We start from the raw sequence: 17,100 nt of genomic DNA on the forward strand, positions 1-17,100 counted from the left end.
TATAGAATAAATCAATAATGAATAAATAATAAATAATTAAATGTAGAGTAATAAGAAAAAAAAATAATTAAAAGTAAAATATAATAATAAATAATAAAGCAATAATAAATAAATAATAAATAATTAAATGTAGAGTAATAAGAAACATGCATCGCAGCGGTACACGAGTCATTCAAATTCTATTCATCGGATCACTTTTTTGTACAGAACTTTTTGGCTTAAAATTTCATGAAGAATCTGTCATTAAAACTTTTCCGCCAGTTCTGGGACACCTTATATATATATATATATATATATATATATATATATATATATATACATATATATATATATATGTTTGTAATAAATACACTTTTGTACCATATTAAATTTTTTTTTTATTTTAAATAAATCACATAAATACGATTTCTGTGTTGTACACAGCGCGTCAATTCGTTCCGTTTTCTTAGCGAGCAAGGTAATATCTATCCTTTGTTAATATATAGGAATTCTATGCATTAGCAAAGGATAGATATTGTCTTGCTCGTTAGGGAAACGGAACGAATCATTGGTCTAGTTTTCACCGAAGCTTTCAATCCGATTCTATTTTGGTGCGCATCGAATTTGACATACTGTTTTCACTGGAAATAGAATAGAAGCGAAAAGGTTTGACATTTCAGTAGAGCCAACTTAACTTTTGCTTGTTTAAATAAACATTACTTTATATACATACAGTCAATGCACTTAGTTGAGTAGAAAAGAAAATGGAATGCTCGCTTATTTTTCATTTTTATATTTTGACTGAACTCTGTTACAAACATAATCCTATATATCGACTATGTTTGATGAGGTCACAAAATAACGAAAAGTAGAGGTTGGCATCATCTACTTTCAAATGTTTCCACCGATTAAATTTTGTATTAATTTGTTGCCACTCCGAATCCTATATTATCATGTTTTTAACGTAAAATTTTCTCCTTTATCGATTTTCGATGTCACAAATAAGTTATTCCACTTGAAAAACTAAAGTTAACTTTGAAATCACCTTAAACAAGGTCATCTACAATAAATTCAAGGTTATTGGATGTCTTCCTCAAAACCCAACAACTTTTGTCTAAAACTGTTTTCATCCGACCACTTTCTACGATGTTAATTGGGGTGCACAATTAAAATGGGACATCATGAATATATACAGGATGTTCTAAAAAGGTCAAAATTACGGCCAAAATTTAGGGAGGTATTCCTTACTCAGAAAAGAAACTTTAACTCTTGAAAATAACGTTTCCGCACTCATGCTCATATAACATTTTTTCATCATTTAGGTGTGAGAAATATCTCCCTAAATATCTCCCCGTATCTTTTTAGAACTCTGTATAGGATGGTCCGTAATTCGTGGTACAATCGGCAAGAGGCTTACCGATGAGGCTTGAGTCACAAAAGTTGAAACATGCTGGAAATGTTTCAAAATATTCTAGTGAAAAAAGTCCAGCTTTATATGCAACAGAATGGGCAATATTTCCAAAAAGACATATGAAAAAATTTTATTCTGCAAGTTCGACTTATTTTTTTATAAAAAGTGAACTTCTTGCCGATTATACCACATTTACGGACCACCCTCTTTCCATGACAGTCGTCACATCGGCACTATTGAGCGAGATTCCAACATCAACAGCTCTGAAATCGTATAAACTGTGTTAAAATGGCATAAGGTGTGAGGCAAAGCTGCCAGATCATGGGAAATGGGAGCTTCCACTACTTACCGCATAGCTGCTACGTCTGTGTTAGTAGTATCTCTGCTGCGATACAGGGCTATACGTATACGCTATGACGTAGCAGCTACGTCTGTGTTAGTAAGTCCCGCGATAAGTAGTGGAGGCTCCTATTTCCCACGATGGTAGCTTTGGTGTGAGGTCTATAGCTCACAATCAATGATAAGAACAGTTATCCAGAAAACGTAAGACTCGAGTTCGATCCACGATTCACCAAGTTGCATTTCATACATTTTTTAAATGAATAAATATTATTTTATAACAATTATTTGTCGGACTAAAAAAAATATATAAATGCAAATACATTAGTTTTTTTGCTGCAAATAGATGATGGCTACAGTAAGCATTAGTGCCATTCTCCACTACAAAAATTTCTTTTATTATTTGGAAATAAAGATATTTAAATAGAAACATTAAAATAATTCCTGTACATGCAAAGTTTTCGGTAATAACTATATCTTGATCATATTCTATTTAGATTTGTTATATCAGCAAAACATATAATTCAAACTGGATTTTAGGATTTAATCGAGTATTAATATAGGCGTTTAAAGGAATTGGTTTTATTACTTTTATAATATGATATTATATATTTGAATAAAACTTATATATAATATTTAAATATTTGGATAAAACTCAATGCTATAGGTGGAGAAACAGATGGTACGATCAGTAAGAGAGGAAATCTATTTAAGTTATTTGGACTACGAGATAAACGAACGAATAGCATGGGTGCTTATTTGGCCTGGCATGGTTGTTCTATGCGTTTCGCAAATCTATTGGACTCTCGAAGTACAAAATTGTTTAGTTGATCATGCACCCTTTGCGATGGAATCCCTTTACGAGAAATTAAAGGTTGAAATCTTGAAATTGGTCATTCTAGTTAGAGGTTCGTAATATTATAACAAACATTATATTATATTAAATTCTGTCAAAAAATGTGTAAAAATTTTAATTAAATTGCAGGACAACTATCCAAGCAAAATCGAACAACATTGAACGCTCTTATTACTATCGATGTACATGCAATGGATGTCGTTAAATCTCTTAGTGAAAAACGGATCACTGATGAAATGGACTTTGAATGGTTAGCTCAACTTCGTTATTATTGGGAGGACGAAGTTTACGTCAGACTTATCTATTCGACAATAGAATATGCTTACGAATACATCGGTAATTGTCCACGTCTCGTAATCACGCCTTTGACTGATAGGTATGTTATATCTAAAATAAAATATAAGGTAACATATAAGAACTAATTGATTATTAGATTTTATTAAATAATTAGGTTTTTAATTAACATAGTCAGAAGAAATCTATGAATATCTGTAATACCGGCGGTTTTTTAATAATATTATTATAAAAAACTATGACATCAGGTTACATTTGTACGTTGACATTTTACTGTTCGACATTTTATCTTTTGCGACTTTCATCCGACATTTCATCTGACATTTTATCATCCGTGAAATTTTATCATCTAATTTATTTCACAATGATACTTCTACGCTCGACACTTGATTGTGCAATATCGGTTTCGAGATTGCTTCATCATGTTAGAATTTTGAAAAATTTGTAATTGAAGTTGCAAAAATGGGCTATTTTCAATTTTGTTTTTTTACATCAATTAATTTGTCTCATTATTCTGTTATGTTTAGACTTTAGGAAGTATAAGTCAATGAAACGCACAACAACTTTCTTATTATTTATCTCGAAATCAAATGCTTCGCGACGTAAGAATTGGGTCAAACAAACTTGCAGGTCTGAAAGTCAGATAAATGATTATTCAAAACTGTTATTTCTCGCTATTATGCTGTTCATTCCGTTTGTTTGGTAGTCCCTTTTTGGTCAAGGAATTTGATTTCTTTTACGCGAGATGGGATCAAGTGTGATCTTCGTGCTGGGAATGAGAGAGGGATTAAGAACGATTTTTATTAATTAAATAAAAAATATATAATTTTATTTATTAGAAAAATTAATAAAAAGTTGAATACATGTTATATAAACAAAGATAATAATCGCGTTTGTATAAATGTGTGTATGTACAGTTGAGTTTATTTTTCTCCGCGACTGTTACAAGTTTGGGAACATTCGTCAAAATGATTAGGAGAAACCTCTATTAAGATTAAATCGGCCGGTTAATACAATATATGATTATCCTTTTTATAAATAAAAATATCAAAAACAAAGTATACAAATGGGTTATCGAGTGAGAAAATATATAAAAAAATCTTTAAATCGTGTTGCTAATTTTGGGGATAATTTAGGGATTCCGGTGTTTGATTCGGACCTTTGAATGAAGATATTGATGAGAACTCGGTCGTGCATTATGACATGAATAATCACTGTCAAAAAATTGAATACTAAATGACTTTGCAAGTCTCGAGAGCTTTTTTTTTATAGATCGTCGATTGGTCAAAGATCCATTGAATATTTTCCGGCGGACTTTCGTACATTTTTTGTGATTCTGAGATAGATAGCAAGGTCTTATTTTTCTATGATAAAAATTTCTATATGAAATATTTTTCTATCATTCAATTTCTTGTACTGCCTGTAGGAAAAATTGACACTGACCAATTTTTCAGTATTTGATTTTTAATGAAACGAAAGAAATATACATTGTAGCAATTATTGTCTTCGGTAAAATGTATATTTGACTATCGAATGAAATTATTAAAATTGCCTTATTTTAATGATAATTAATATATTTCAATATTTTTCTAATATTTCCCATGTTGGTCAACCAACTCTACAATCAAGGATTGAGTAACTTACAATATTGAACAGGCTGACAATAGGATCTAATTAGAAATATGTTATTTGCTTTAGTCAACGGTAGTAAAATGGCACAATATTAAGAAAGTTGTTTTATTATAGAGTATTAATTATTGATGACATGAATCATGTTTTATAAAATTAAATGTCAATTATATGAATGAACTAAACAAATTCTTTGGCAAATAAAAAATAAATTCGCGTTTGTAATAGAATAAATAATCTTTTTAAATAGTAATTTTCCTTTTGAAATAATAATATTTTATTCTCCCTTACAATAAATAAGTCCAATCATTACAACTAATATCTCAATGTAATTAGTCAACATGCCCCGAAGGGCTATTTTTATTTCAATCCTTTATTCAACTTTTAAATTATAATATAAATTAAGTCTAATATCAAGTTTTTCATTATTAAATTACGTATAAATCTTGATTTTTACAAAACTTTGTTTGTTAATAATTTTTTAATAAACGACAAACAACGTTAAAAACTTTTACTGAGTTACTCAGGGCGATGACTTCGACAACATATGTCAAGGTCAAGGTCATTGGAGCTGGATCACCCTTTGTCAATATTTGAATGAACCTTCGTAATGATACTTTATTATTTGAATAACGATAACAAAACTAGTTTTAAAAATTGGTAATAAGTAATGGTAATGAATTGCTTTTATAAAGTAATTTTCCCAATCCGGATAATTAAGTAATATCATTTTTTGCTTGTATATATTTTTTGATATTTCACAAATTGAAAACATATTTTTATTATTTCTTATCATTTCTTTAAATAAGATATATATAAATACTTTTATTTAACAAAGTGTAACAAAAAAAATGGAAACAAATGAAAGCGTATTCATCAGCAAAAAAATAATGAAGGATTTTTCGATGATGATTTGTTTCAACCTTTTTGTTACGTATTGTACAGGGCGATAATCAATATGTATATTGAAATATATGTTAAAAAATTTACGCTAAAAGAAAGATAGTTTACACTATTTAAAAAAAATAGGGAACACTTTGCATACCATAAAAATTGGGCTCTTTTGCAAACTGCTGAAACTTGACGAAAAATCATTGTAGATACAAAATTAAACGAGTATTTTGAAATTTGAAGTTTCAACCTTAACACGCTATCAGTGGTTTTTAAAACTCTTTTATCTTTCTTGTTCTGTGTTTTTAAAAAGAATACATTATTTTGTTCCTTAAAATTACATTTTTTTAACACTCTGCAGCTCGATAAATTTTTTCTCGAAAAAATCAATTTATTCCATAAACTACAACATTTTGTCCACAAAATGCTTTTTTTTATTTTTCTACGATTTTTTTTTTTTTTGACCGAGTTACACAGGTTTCAAACTAACTAAACCTGTATTTTTATTTAAATAAGAAAATAATAAAATTTTTTTAAATATAATGTGTTAAAGTTGAAATTTCAAGCTTCAAAACGTTTTTTTAATTTTTTGTTTAAGATGATTTTTTGCCGAGTATCGACATTATTTCTAACAAATATAGTTTAGTTTTCAAATCGTGTAACTCGGTAAAAAAAATAGAAAAATTTTAAAAAACCCAATTTGTAAGTAAAATGTTGTCATTTATGGAACTTGAGTTAAATTTATTAAAGAAATTTTATTATCGAGTTGCAGAATATCAAAAATACATAATTATAAGAAAACAATGTGTACTTTTAAAAAAAAACAGTGTGTTCTTTTTTAAATCACAGAACAAAGAAGATAAAAAGAATTTAAAAAATCACTAATAGCATGTAAAGTTGAAACATCAAACTTTAAAATGCTTTTTTAATTTTGTGTCTACGATGATTTTTCGTTGAATTTCAGCAATTTGAAAATAGTCCAATTTTTGTGATTTGAAAAGTATTCCCTATTTTTTTTTTTATAAATATTCACATAAGATCATCATCTTCAAAAGTTAATGACCTTGACATATGTTGTCAAGATCATAACACTGAACACATTCAAAAGGTTTTAGCCATCGCTCGTTGTTTATTAAAAAGTTATCAACAAAAGAATTTCCATTATATGCAATTTTCAGATAATATGTATATTTTATAATATTAATCTCTACTAGATTCATTAATTTATGTGTACTAAATCGAATGCGTAGACGTGGAAAAGTAGAACTTTTTCTCCTACATCCTCCCATACGAAAAATTATATGTAGTATTCATATATACTCTGTTCAACAAGAGAATAACTTTCCACGTTAAGCAAGGTTAAACTCAAACTTATGTATCTAATTTTCTTGATAGTAGAGTCTCTGCGTAGGTGGAGTGGAGGCAGAATACAATGTCTTCACGCATACACTTTTTAATGCGAAGTGAAGTTCCAGATGAGTTTACAAGTTTTCACGCGAAGCGAGATTCAATCCAAATCATTGTATCTAATTTTAATGGTAGTGGAGTCCCCCTGTAAGGGGAGGGATGGAAAATACTGATTCCACGCATACACTTTTTAATGCAAAGCAAGATTGTACAATGGGCAGCTTTCTGCGAGGAGTGAGGTTCATCCTATATCGTCTTGTGCTTTGGATGCGAATCAAGATTTATAATTATATGATTTCACATGATTTTGCAACTTTCTGCGCGAAGTGAAGTCCATCCCATACCTGCTTTGAACGCTTCGTAAACGCTTCGTAAACCTTGTTTCGTGTCCATCGCGAAATGAATGAATCTAGTAAAGATTTAGGTAAAACTTAAGATTAAGGGCGGTCTCACCGATTTCAATGACCTTGATATATGTTGTCAAGGACATAATTTTGAGTAACTTTTTTTTCTAATTTAATCATCGCTCGTTGCTTATTAAGAAGTTATTAACAAAAAAAGTTTGAAATATACCAAAGTACATGCATGGACAGGAACATGCGCGCGCGCGTACACACGGCGGGAGGAATGCAAGGGGGGCCTTTGACCCCCATCCTGTACCCACCTCGCCGATAAACAGGGTGGACCTTGATTTACAATGTAGCATGTATTTTATAAGTTGTAAAGCGAGCACCCTGCCTATCGGCGGGATGGGTGCGGTAGGGTGGCCGAAGGCTCCCCTTGCACCCTACCCCCCGTGTGTGTGTGTGCTTGCGCGCGCGCGCGCTTTCTGCTACGCATGTACAGAATATGTACAAAATTTAATCTTAAGTATTACTTTATTTTTTTAATTTAATTTTAATTTTAACTTAATTTTATCTTTAAGTTTTAGAGATTTATATTATAAAACATACATATTGTCTGAAAATTACATATAATTCATGGAAATTCTTTTGTTAATAACTTTTTAATAAATAGCGAGCGATGGTTTTTTGAATGTTATTCAGGGTTATTCATGACTTTGACAATATATGTCAAGGTCATTGACTTTTGAACATGACCTAATATTTACCTTTTTTTTAGTAGTGTATATAAATTCAAAAATTACAAAAGATATATTAAATTTTGCTATTTTTTTCTTAAATCAATATTTTTCAAAATGAACTTAGTAGAAAAGCATTATTGTTAAAAATATTATTATTCATTTTTAATTTATTTTCTTATGACTTATTATTACTTTTTCTAATATCATCACAAAATAAAGTAGTCTCCAATAAATCTTATATGAATAATAAAAGTCTGAAACGCAAAAAGTCTTTAAATAAGAAAGAAAATTTTTAGAAAAAAAACATAGAAATCTAGAAAAACACAATAAAATATTAATATGTATATTCATACTAATTCAAATTGTTGTTGAATGAACCAAAGATGCTATCGCACGTTAATCGGTGCATATTCTTTGCATCTGAATGGTTCACCTGAGGGTCCAGCAGGAACTGGCAAAACTGAAACAACCAAGGACTTGAGTCGAATTATTGCTGTGCAATGTATAGTATTCAACTGTTCCGAAGGTCTCGACTACAAGAATATGGGCAAATTTTTTAAGGGTTTGGTGAGCTGCGGCGCGTGGTCCTGCTTCGATGAGTTTAATCGTATTGAATTAGAAGTCCTGTCAGTCGTGGGTCAACAAATATTATGCATAGTGCAGGTAATAAATATAATAGAATATTACTTAAATCTTCTGAATTTTCAATTAAATAAGATTTTTGTTGAAAACTTTGAAGATTTGAAGCTACGAAAAATTCAAAGTTTCGAAGTTAATTTTGAACCATCAAAATTTAAGGTACCTTTTTAAAGCTTCGAAACTTAAAATTTGACTTGAAAAAACTTTTAAGCTTGGAAAAATAAATTCGTGAGAATAACGAATTCATTTGGTAAATGCTAAAAATATTACAAATAAAAAAAATTAATGAATATATATCCTCAAAAAATGTACAATTATTCCTGAATCACACTTTTGACGTATAATAACATGAAATACTACATATTTAAAGTGGAAGAGTTCTAAATAAAAATTATTGTTATTATTATTAAGTGCGTCAGGAACTCGATTCAGTTCATTACCGCAAATACCAAATCTCGCCAATATTTCCGATCCCGAGCAAGTTTCCTCCATTCGCGACCCTCGTACCCTATCTCGTTAAGATTCATTTTAATATTATCCTCTCACCTATGACTTATTCTACCCAAAGATCTTTTACCACTGCGTTTACCAATAAATATTTTATATGTCGTTCGATTATTCTCCATACCTGCCCATCTTAATAGTCGCAATTTCACGACGTTAATAATGATGTACAGTCTACTATATAATTGATGTAATTCCGCATTGTGTAATTTTCTCCATTCCCGTTTCCTCATAGCGTTTTGCACCAAAGATTTTTTGAAGCACTTTATTTTCGAATATCCTAAATTTCTTTTTGTCTTGTAACGTAAGAGATCACGCTTTGCAGCCATAAAGGACTACCGGTAAAATAATCGTTTTGTAAATTCCAATTTTCAGACGCCTAGACAACAACTCAGGTAGCAAGCGCATATCATTTTGACGTTAGGTTTTGGTTTCTCACTGACTAAAATTGTATGTGTGTATGTGTACTTGTTAATTGTTATTATATTAATAACATCTTAAAAACATTATTATTTATTTAAATATATGTATACGTATATACATATGTACATATATGTATATGTATATATATATATATATATATATATATATATATATACATATATGTATATATATATGTATATTTTAATAAAATATATAATAAATTATATAGTTATGTATAAAATTTGGAAATGGAAATAGGTGTATATGTATATATAAATATTTTACTAATTTTATAATTATTATCAAATAAATAGAAATTTATTAATACATGTATTCATACATTGTATTCATATAATTATTATTAAATAAAATATAAATTAAAATATAAACTCATAATAAATGTAATAATAGAAACGTAATAATGGAAACTTAATAATTAAGTTAGTTTAATTATTGAGCTTCACAATCACAATGCATATTGTGATATGTTAAGCTATCTCAAATTACACAATGACATTGCACAATATGCATATTGTGATTATAAAATTTAACTAAATTTTCATAAATATGTAATTAAAAATTATCAATTAAAAAAATATATATTAATCGAAATTATGTATGATTGGAAAACATACGTAAATATTATCATCAATGTAAGGTAATACAATACTAATGAGACTAATAGGCTATATTTTGAGATCACTTAAATCATTGAGAATATATATATTAAGTAACGATGAGTCGCACAGATATAAATATAACGGTGACCGTTTAATAAAATGTTTTTCAATATGGAAAATATCATTATTTGTTGTTTTCGCAATATTATGTATTTCTATTATTTCTGCATTGTCCCACAAATTACAATAACTATTTGAATTGCTGTAAATGTTGATAAAAAATGATAAATTTGCAAAACTGATTTTTTTATATTATTTGTATCATTGACAATAGTTATAATTTAATACAGGCCCATTTTTATGTTCCAAAATATCAAGAGGTAGCGTCGCGACGCTACCAAGTTCATAAAAAAAAATCGCCAAGTACATGACAAAAATTTTCTGGCATGTGAAGAGTTTGCCTATGTACAGAGGCCACGGCACTATCAAGTAGCTTATCCGGAGTTTTATGTCTTTTATGTATAATGGTTTTTATAAACTTCCGATTAAAATATCTCAGGAACTAGAGCCATAATAAAAAATCTAACTGCACTTTTATAATATATAATGTGATATGACATATAATATGAATGCAAGCTTTCGATTGCGACCAGTTTGAATAAGATTGATGCTGTCAATCCTGAAAGATATTTGTAGAGAAATGATATTCGTATATAGCAAACGAGACTTTTTTCCTGGATAAGTTTCAGACTCACGTACGTATGCTCGCTCGCACACACGCAAAGCGATTTTGTCCATCAAGGGGCATTCACACTATTTAAGTTTGATTTTTCTTTTGTGTACACTCTTTTATATATGATAAATGAGAGAGAGAGAGAGAGGGGGGGAAGAGTATGTGTACATGTATACCCCACTACGCCGCATTGATATATAAAATATATAAACAAAGTCATACGTCTCTTTGCGTCATACGTCAGTATACAGCACTATTGTTTTGTGTTTAGAATTTCTCTAATTTGCAAAGTATGTCTTACAGGATGTATAACTTGAAAGACAATTTTTCGTAAACTCTAAGTCGCATAAAACACATCGAAGCAAAATATAAAAATTTAACGAGCCCATATTACATTAAAATATACTACTAAAAAAAATAAAGTACACTTTTTATACTCTAAAAATTGAGCTATTTTCAAATCATTGAAACTCGACGAAAAATCATTGTACATAAAATTAAAAAAGCATTTTAAAGCTTGAAGTTTCAATTTTAACGCATTATCGATGGTTTAAAAAATTTTTTTTATCTTCCTTGTTCTGTACTTTAAAAAAGAATACATTGTTTTGTTTCTTAAAATTACGTATTTTTGACACTTTGCAACTCGATAAAAAAATTTCTTTTATAAAATTTATTTTATGTTCCATAAACTACAACATTTCTATTTTGCTTACAAAATGCTTTTTTAAAAATTTTTCTTTTTTTTAATAAGTTATACGATTTTAAAACTAAACTGTATTTGTTAGAAATAATGTCGATACTCCGCCAAAAATCATCGTAGACAAAAAATTAAGAAAGCATTTTATAAAGCCTGAAATTTTAAATTTAACGCTATTAGTGATTTTTAAAAAATTTTTATCATTTTTTCATTTTTAAAAAATATAGATTTCAAACTGGTGTAACTCGGTCAAAAAAAATTGTATAAAAATTTAAAAAAAAGCATTTTGTAGGAAAAATATTGTAGTTTATGGAACTTAAGTTGAATTTTTCGAGAGTTCTTTATCGAGCTGCAGAGTGTCAAAAATATGTAATTTTAGAGAACAAAACAATATGTTCTTTTTTAAAGTACAAAACAAACAAGATAAAAAAATATTAAAAATTACTGATAGTGCGTTAAAGTTAAAACTGCAAGTTTTAAAATGGTTTTTTAATTTTGTGTACAATAATTTTTCGTCGAGTTTCAACTTTGTTTGAAAATAGTCCAATATTTAGGTATGAAAAATGTTTCCTATTTTTTTTAGTAATGTATAATTTAGGTTTGAAAATAATCCAATTTTTAGAATATGAAAAATGTTCCCTATTTTTTTTAGTAGTGTATATGGATCCAGACTTGTCCACACAATATTCCACGTTATATGAAAATTATTGTTATGTTATATAATAAAAGTATTATTATATTAAATATTTGTATTTTATACAAAATTTTTAAAGTTTTATATAAAAACGTCAAAAAAGATATAATAATAATTAACTAGTATACTTAAATTTCAATTTATTAGTATATGTTCATTTATATATTATGTACATCTATTATCATTAACATACATCAAATGATATATCACATTATATATTATCAACATATTAAATAATAGAAAATAATAATATACAAAATATTTAAAATCGTCAAGGTAAAAGTACTGATGGATGTCTCTTGAATTCCGGGAATCTATCTTCCTTGACGTTACTATCGAAAATCATTAGACAAGAGGGGGGTATCCTCCGTAGATCCAACATCCAAAAAAGGACTCCTCAAGTTTCTGCCTTGGCATTCGCCCTATGACCCGACGGGAAAACCGCGAATCAAAAACAGCGGATGAGGCAGTCTCCAAAAATAAGATGTTCAAAGCCTCTCTTCTCAAAATTTCCACGAATTCAATCTTGAACAGCTCCCGCTAAACATAATAAACATAAAATTAAATAATACACTTATCGACAAAACAAATATCATAATAATTTTAATAATTAATGTTTAAATGTTTAAAATTATTTTCCTGAATTGTTTATATCGTCATAGCTCTTTCTATCGTGGATTTTAATGAGTTTATATTTTCTAATTGTAATGTCCGTTTTAAAAATTCGTTCGTTATTACGGCAATAAATTGAACACAGGCGACCTTATCGCGAACTTCGTGCGTACATTCAGGATAAACTAAGCGCGACAATCATTCAATTTCCACTCCCAAAGTTGGTAAATCTTCCCCCACCTTTTGTCTCCTATTAATATAAATTGCGAACAAAACGTTTGAGCTAGGTGTCCTTCCCCGAAACATAATTCTAATCTTGACTCCAAGTTCGTAAATCTTAGTGCCTCTATTTCAACAATTCCATCTAATACGGAATGTACCTTTCTCTGTAAACGAGATGCTAACACTATCGTCTTCATACTTTCGCTCCAATTATTCGCTCGCGCTATCAAATTAAACTGTGAAAGAAATTCACGCAATGAGATATCTCCGTCAAAATTATCCGGTTTTAATTTATAACCTAGCTCTTTATTAACTCGCTCTCCTCCTCAAAACTTCCTGCTCTAAAACTATCTCCATTCTTAGAATGACTTAGCTGTATGTCCATTTGTCGCATCCTTTTCTCTATTCCGCGGAGCATCTCATTCCGCTGCAGAAGCTGCATCTCAAGCTAAGCTCGTTCTTTTAGATGCTCCTCGCAAAGCTGCCGTATTTCTCGCAGCGCAGATTGAAGAGTAACTCTCTCAAGAGATTGTCTTGATGCCGTAATTTGTGTCGCGGAATCCCCTGCCATTTTCGGCCCTGCGGTACAGAGCGGAGTCGCACTTCGTAATCTTTTTCGTATCGACAGCTGTCAAAATTTGCTGTTCCGATGTAGCCATAGCTCGTTGTGCACTGATGTAGATCCCGAACGAGCCCCCAAAATATTACGTCCGCTGGCTCGAGATTTATCGAGATTGGCTTTACACTCGCACACCGTGTCACTCACACGAAAGAAAAGCATCTGTTTAGGAAATGGGAAACTTTATTAGAATAATAACACAGCAACGTAATAAGTGAACCGAATGTAAAGACGGAGCTGTCTCCAATACAGCCGCACTGCAAGACGGCTTCCCTAAATCTAACATGGCTGCCGTTTATCGACATTCCATAACAACCACTTGGAGACAATCCTCCTCTATAATCTCGCTTCAGACTTATTGCCTCTAATACGACGCAAGGACGTAACAATATATATAAGAATATACATGTGTGCGTGCGTGCGCGCGTGTGTGTGTATATATCATAAGAGTAAAGTATTTGTTTGACACTATAATTTCCATGTCTCGCTTTTTGGTTTCTCCTTAAGAAAGAATGCTTTCTTAAATTGTGCATCAGTTTTATATGGAGGTCACAAACCTCTTTCTTTCGTGGCATGAATCATGAGCGCTGCACAAAAGCAATTGATGCTTCTTCTTCAACAATTTCATTAGCAAATTCGACTCCAACAAAAGTCATTTTAATATCATTTAATATTAGATAATTAAGAAAGTAAAAGTACATTAAATAATAAAAAAATACAGAATTCTCTCCTGCGTCTTCTAAAATGTACACTGAGCAATACGATATAATCATGGACTTGCACAAACTTGCTTGAAGGACAGACTAGTACAAACTCATTCCTTCTTTTTCGCCGGTGTAGCAAAAAAAAAAAGAAAAACACGTGCGCAGTATAACGACGCATGTAATTTACGTAATTTAAGGCATGTTTCACTTTACGTTCGCAATGCTTGTTTTACTATTTATATGTATATGAATTTTATATAAAGGTAGAAAACTTTATATTTTGAAAATGATAATTTATATATTTTACATTATATAGTAAATTTAATATTGTTATAAATTAAATATTTAATAATTTTGAAATGCATTATTTGATCTTTATTTATTTTCACTAAGGCATTATTCGCTTTCGCTACTTTGATCCAAATATTCGCGTTTATTTTTAATCTCGATATATTATCTACCTATAAAACTTGCGTGAAGTTTTAATTATTTAATAAAATTATAATTATAAATAATTAATTAATAAACAATTTAAATAGCTAATTAATTTAAAACTAAATTTATTAAAAATTAGATTTAATTAAAAATTATAATTTTAACTTTTAGATAATAAATAAAATAATAGAATAAATAAATAAATTTATAATTATAAATACAAATATATTTAATAAATTATAATATCATAAATCATAAATATCGTCAAATATGAATATCTTCTATCAAAGATTTCATTGAGATAAAATAGCATCTTTTTATAGATTTTATGACACTGACAAAAAAAAAACGATATAAGACTTAAATATTCCGTCATATTGACGTAATATGATGACGTCATTTTAATGTTATTCAAAAGATTTATGGGCAATTTTTGGTCACTTTTTGATCACTTGATGTCATTCATATGAACATGATTAGTATTCGACGTCAAAATGACGAACATTTGCTATCTGAAAACCGAATGACACATTCCCCAAATTAATTCTTTTCTTAAGCTCTCCTCTTATTGCATTAATTTGATTTAAAATCGATCCTAAATTCATAAAATTACTAATCTGCTCAAATATTTTATCACGAACGGCCAAATTTCCGCCATTTTGGATATTATGAAATCTATTAGTGATCATATACAGGGTGTCCCAAAGAACCTGTGACAACGCTTGTGGGCAGATAGAGGACAGTAAATTGAATAGAAAAGTCCTTTACCATTTTGCAATTTTCGCAATAATTATTGAGATAATAATTTAAAAAGATTGGCGAATGAGCGGCTATCGCGCGGCTGGACCACGAGACGTACGTTCTAGTGTGACAGCGGTGAGCTTCGTAGTATCGCACGATAACGAAAAGTTTGGCCTCGCGACGAGAGGGATACCAAACATTTCGTTGCCGTGCGACACTACGAAGCTCGCTGTCACGCTTAGCATACGTCCAATGGCTTAGCCGCGCAATAGCAGCGCAAAACGCGTGTTCATTCGCCAATTTTTAAATTAATATTTCAATAATTATTGCGAAAATTGCAAAATAGTAAAGGATTTTTCTGTTCTCTAAAGGAATTTACTGTCCTCTGCCCACGAGTGTTGACACAGGTGCTCTGAGACACCCTGTATTTAGTTCTTTTTTACGTTTATTTGCAATCCGAGTTCTTTCGTTTTATTTATTAGAGTTTTTGTGATATTAATTAGTTTCACTATTATCCTCCAGCAAAACTATCGTCCGCATATATTAATAATTGAGTTATATCGTTCAACTACAAATCATCTTCACTTTCTTGCATTTTTCTAACGGCATATTCCAATACTAGGTTAAACAGAAGAGTGACAATGCATTCCCTGTTTCAAATCGCTATAGATATTAAAAATCTCCGACATTTGGTTATCAATCTTTACTCAAACTCTTGTATTAAACGGACTTGAACTACGTAATCAATTTTTTAGGTATCTCCAAACGAATCAAAATTTCAAACATTGTTTTTGACTTTATCGAATTATATGCTTTTTTTTTTAATCAATGCAGAGTTGATGTACAGATTAATTAAATTTCCATTTTGTGGAAATTTGCCAAATAATAAAGATTTGATCTGTCGTCGATCTATTTCTTCTAGAACCGCATTGATGATCTTCAATTATTTCATGTGCATATAGTACCAGCTTAATCAATAGAATATTTGACAAAACTTTATAGCAAGTTGGTGAAAGTGAATATCTCAATAGTTCATTTTGTTCTCTTTTTTGAAAATCGGAATAACTGAATTTTTCCATTGAATTTTTGAATAATTGAATTTTTCCATTGTTCCGACAATACTTCACTTAGTTTCAAATCATATTAATTAATTTATGAATTTCTTTTAATAATTTATATCCTTCCATTTAATTATTTCTACCGGAATCAGATCATTATCCAGTGCTTTGTGATTCTTTAGTCTTTTAATTGCGCTTCTACAATCGTTGGTTCATTAATCATGAGCTTAGCGGTGTAAATATTAAGGCTTTCTATTTTCTAGTTGTTCCGAAATTCAACATTTAATAACTGATCAAAATATTTTTTCCAAGTGTTTAATACTCTAGTTGCATTTGTAATTAAATTATCGTTTTCATCTTTCATCATTTTCCTAGCTTGGAATCTCTTTCTAGGTTTATTTATTTTCATGAACATACCGCGGACGTTACTGTTTTAGCAATTTTTATTTATTTCTTCGATTTATATTTTAGATATTGAAGCTTCTTATTTTTAAATATAACATGAATCG

At 29.6% G+C, this 17,100-nt stretch overlaps 1 protein-coding gene across 1 annotated transcript in view; it reads left to right on the forward strand.

Annotated features, from left to right (window-relative positions):
- Window positions 1–1,718: 1,718 nt before the first annotated feature.
- LOC126858295 (dynein axonemal heavy chain 12-like) overlaps window positions 1,719–17,100 on the forward strand; it is a 114,800-nt gene continuing 99,418 nt past the window's right edge. Inside the window, exons 1-4 of the mRNA XM_050608499.1 lie at window positions 1,719–1,829; window positions 2,397–2,637; window positions 2,715–2,961; window positions 8,274–8,553. Coding sequence (XP_050464456.1) covers window positions 1,719–1,829; window positions 2,397–2,637; window positions 2,715–2,961; window positions 8,274–8,553 — 879 coding nt within the window. The remainder of the gene's footprint in view (window positions 1,830–2,396; window positions 2,638–2,714; window positions 2,962–8,273; window positions 8,554–17,100) is intronic.

This window comes from Cataglyphis hispanica, chromosome 24, assembly GCF_021464435.1.
Source record: "Cataglyphis hispanica isolate Lineage 1 chromosome 24, ULB_Chis1_1.0, whole genome shotgun sequence".
In the NCBI taxonomy this organism is placed as follows: domain Eukaryota; kingdom Metazoa; phylum Arthropoda; class Insecta; order Hymenoptera; family Formicidae; genus Cataglyphis; species Cataglyphis hispanica.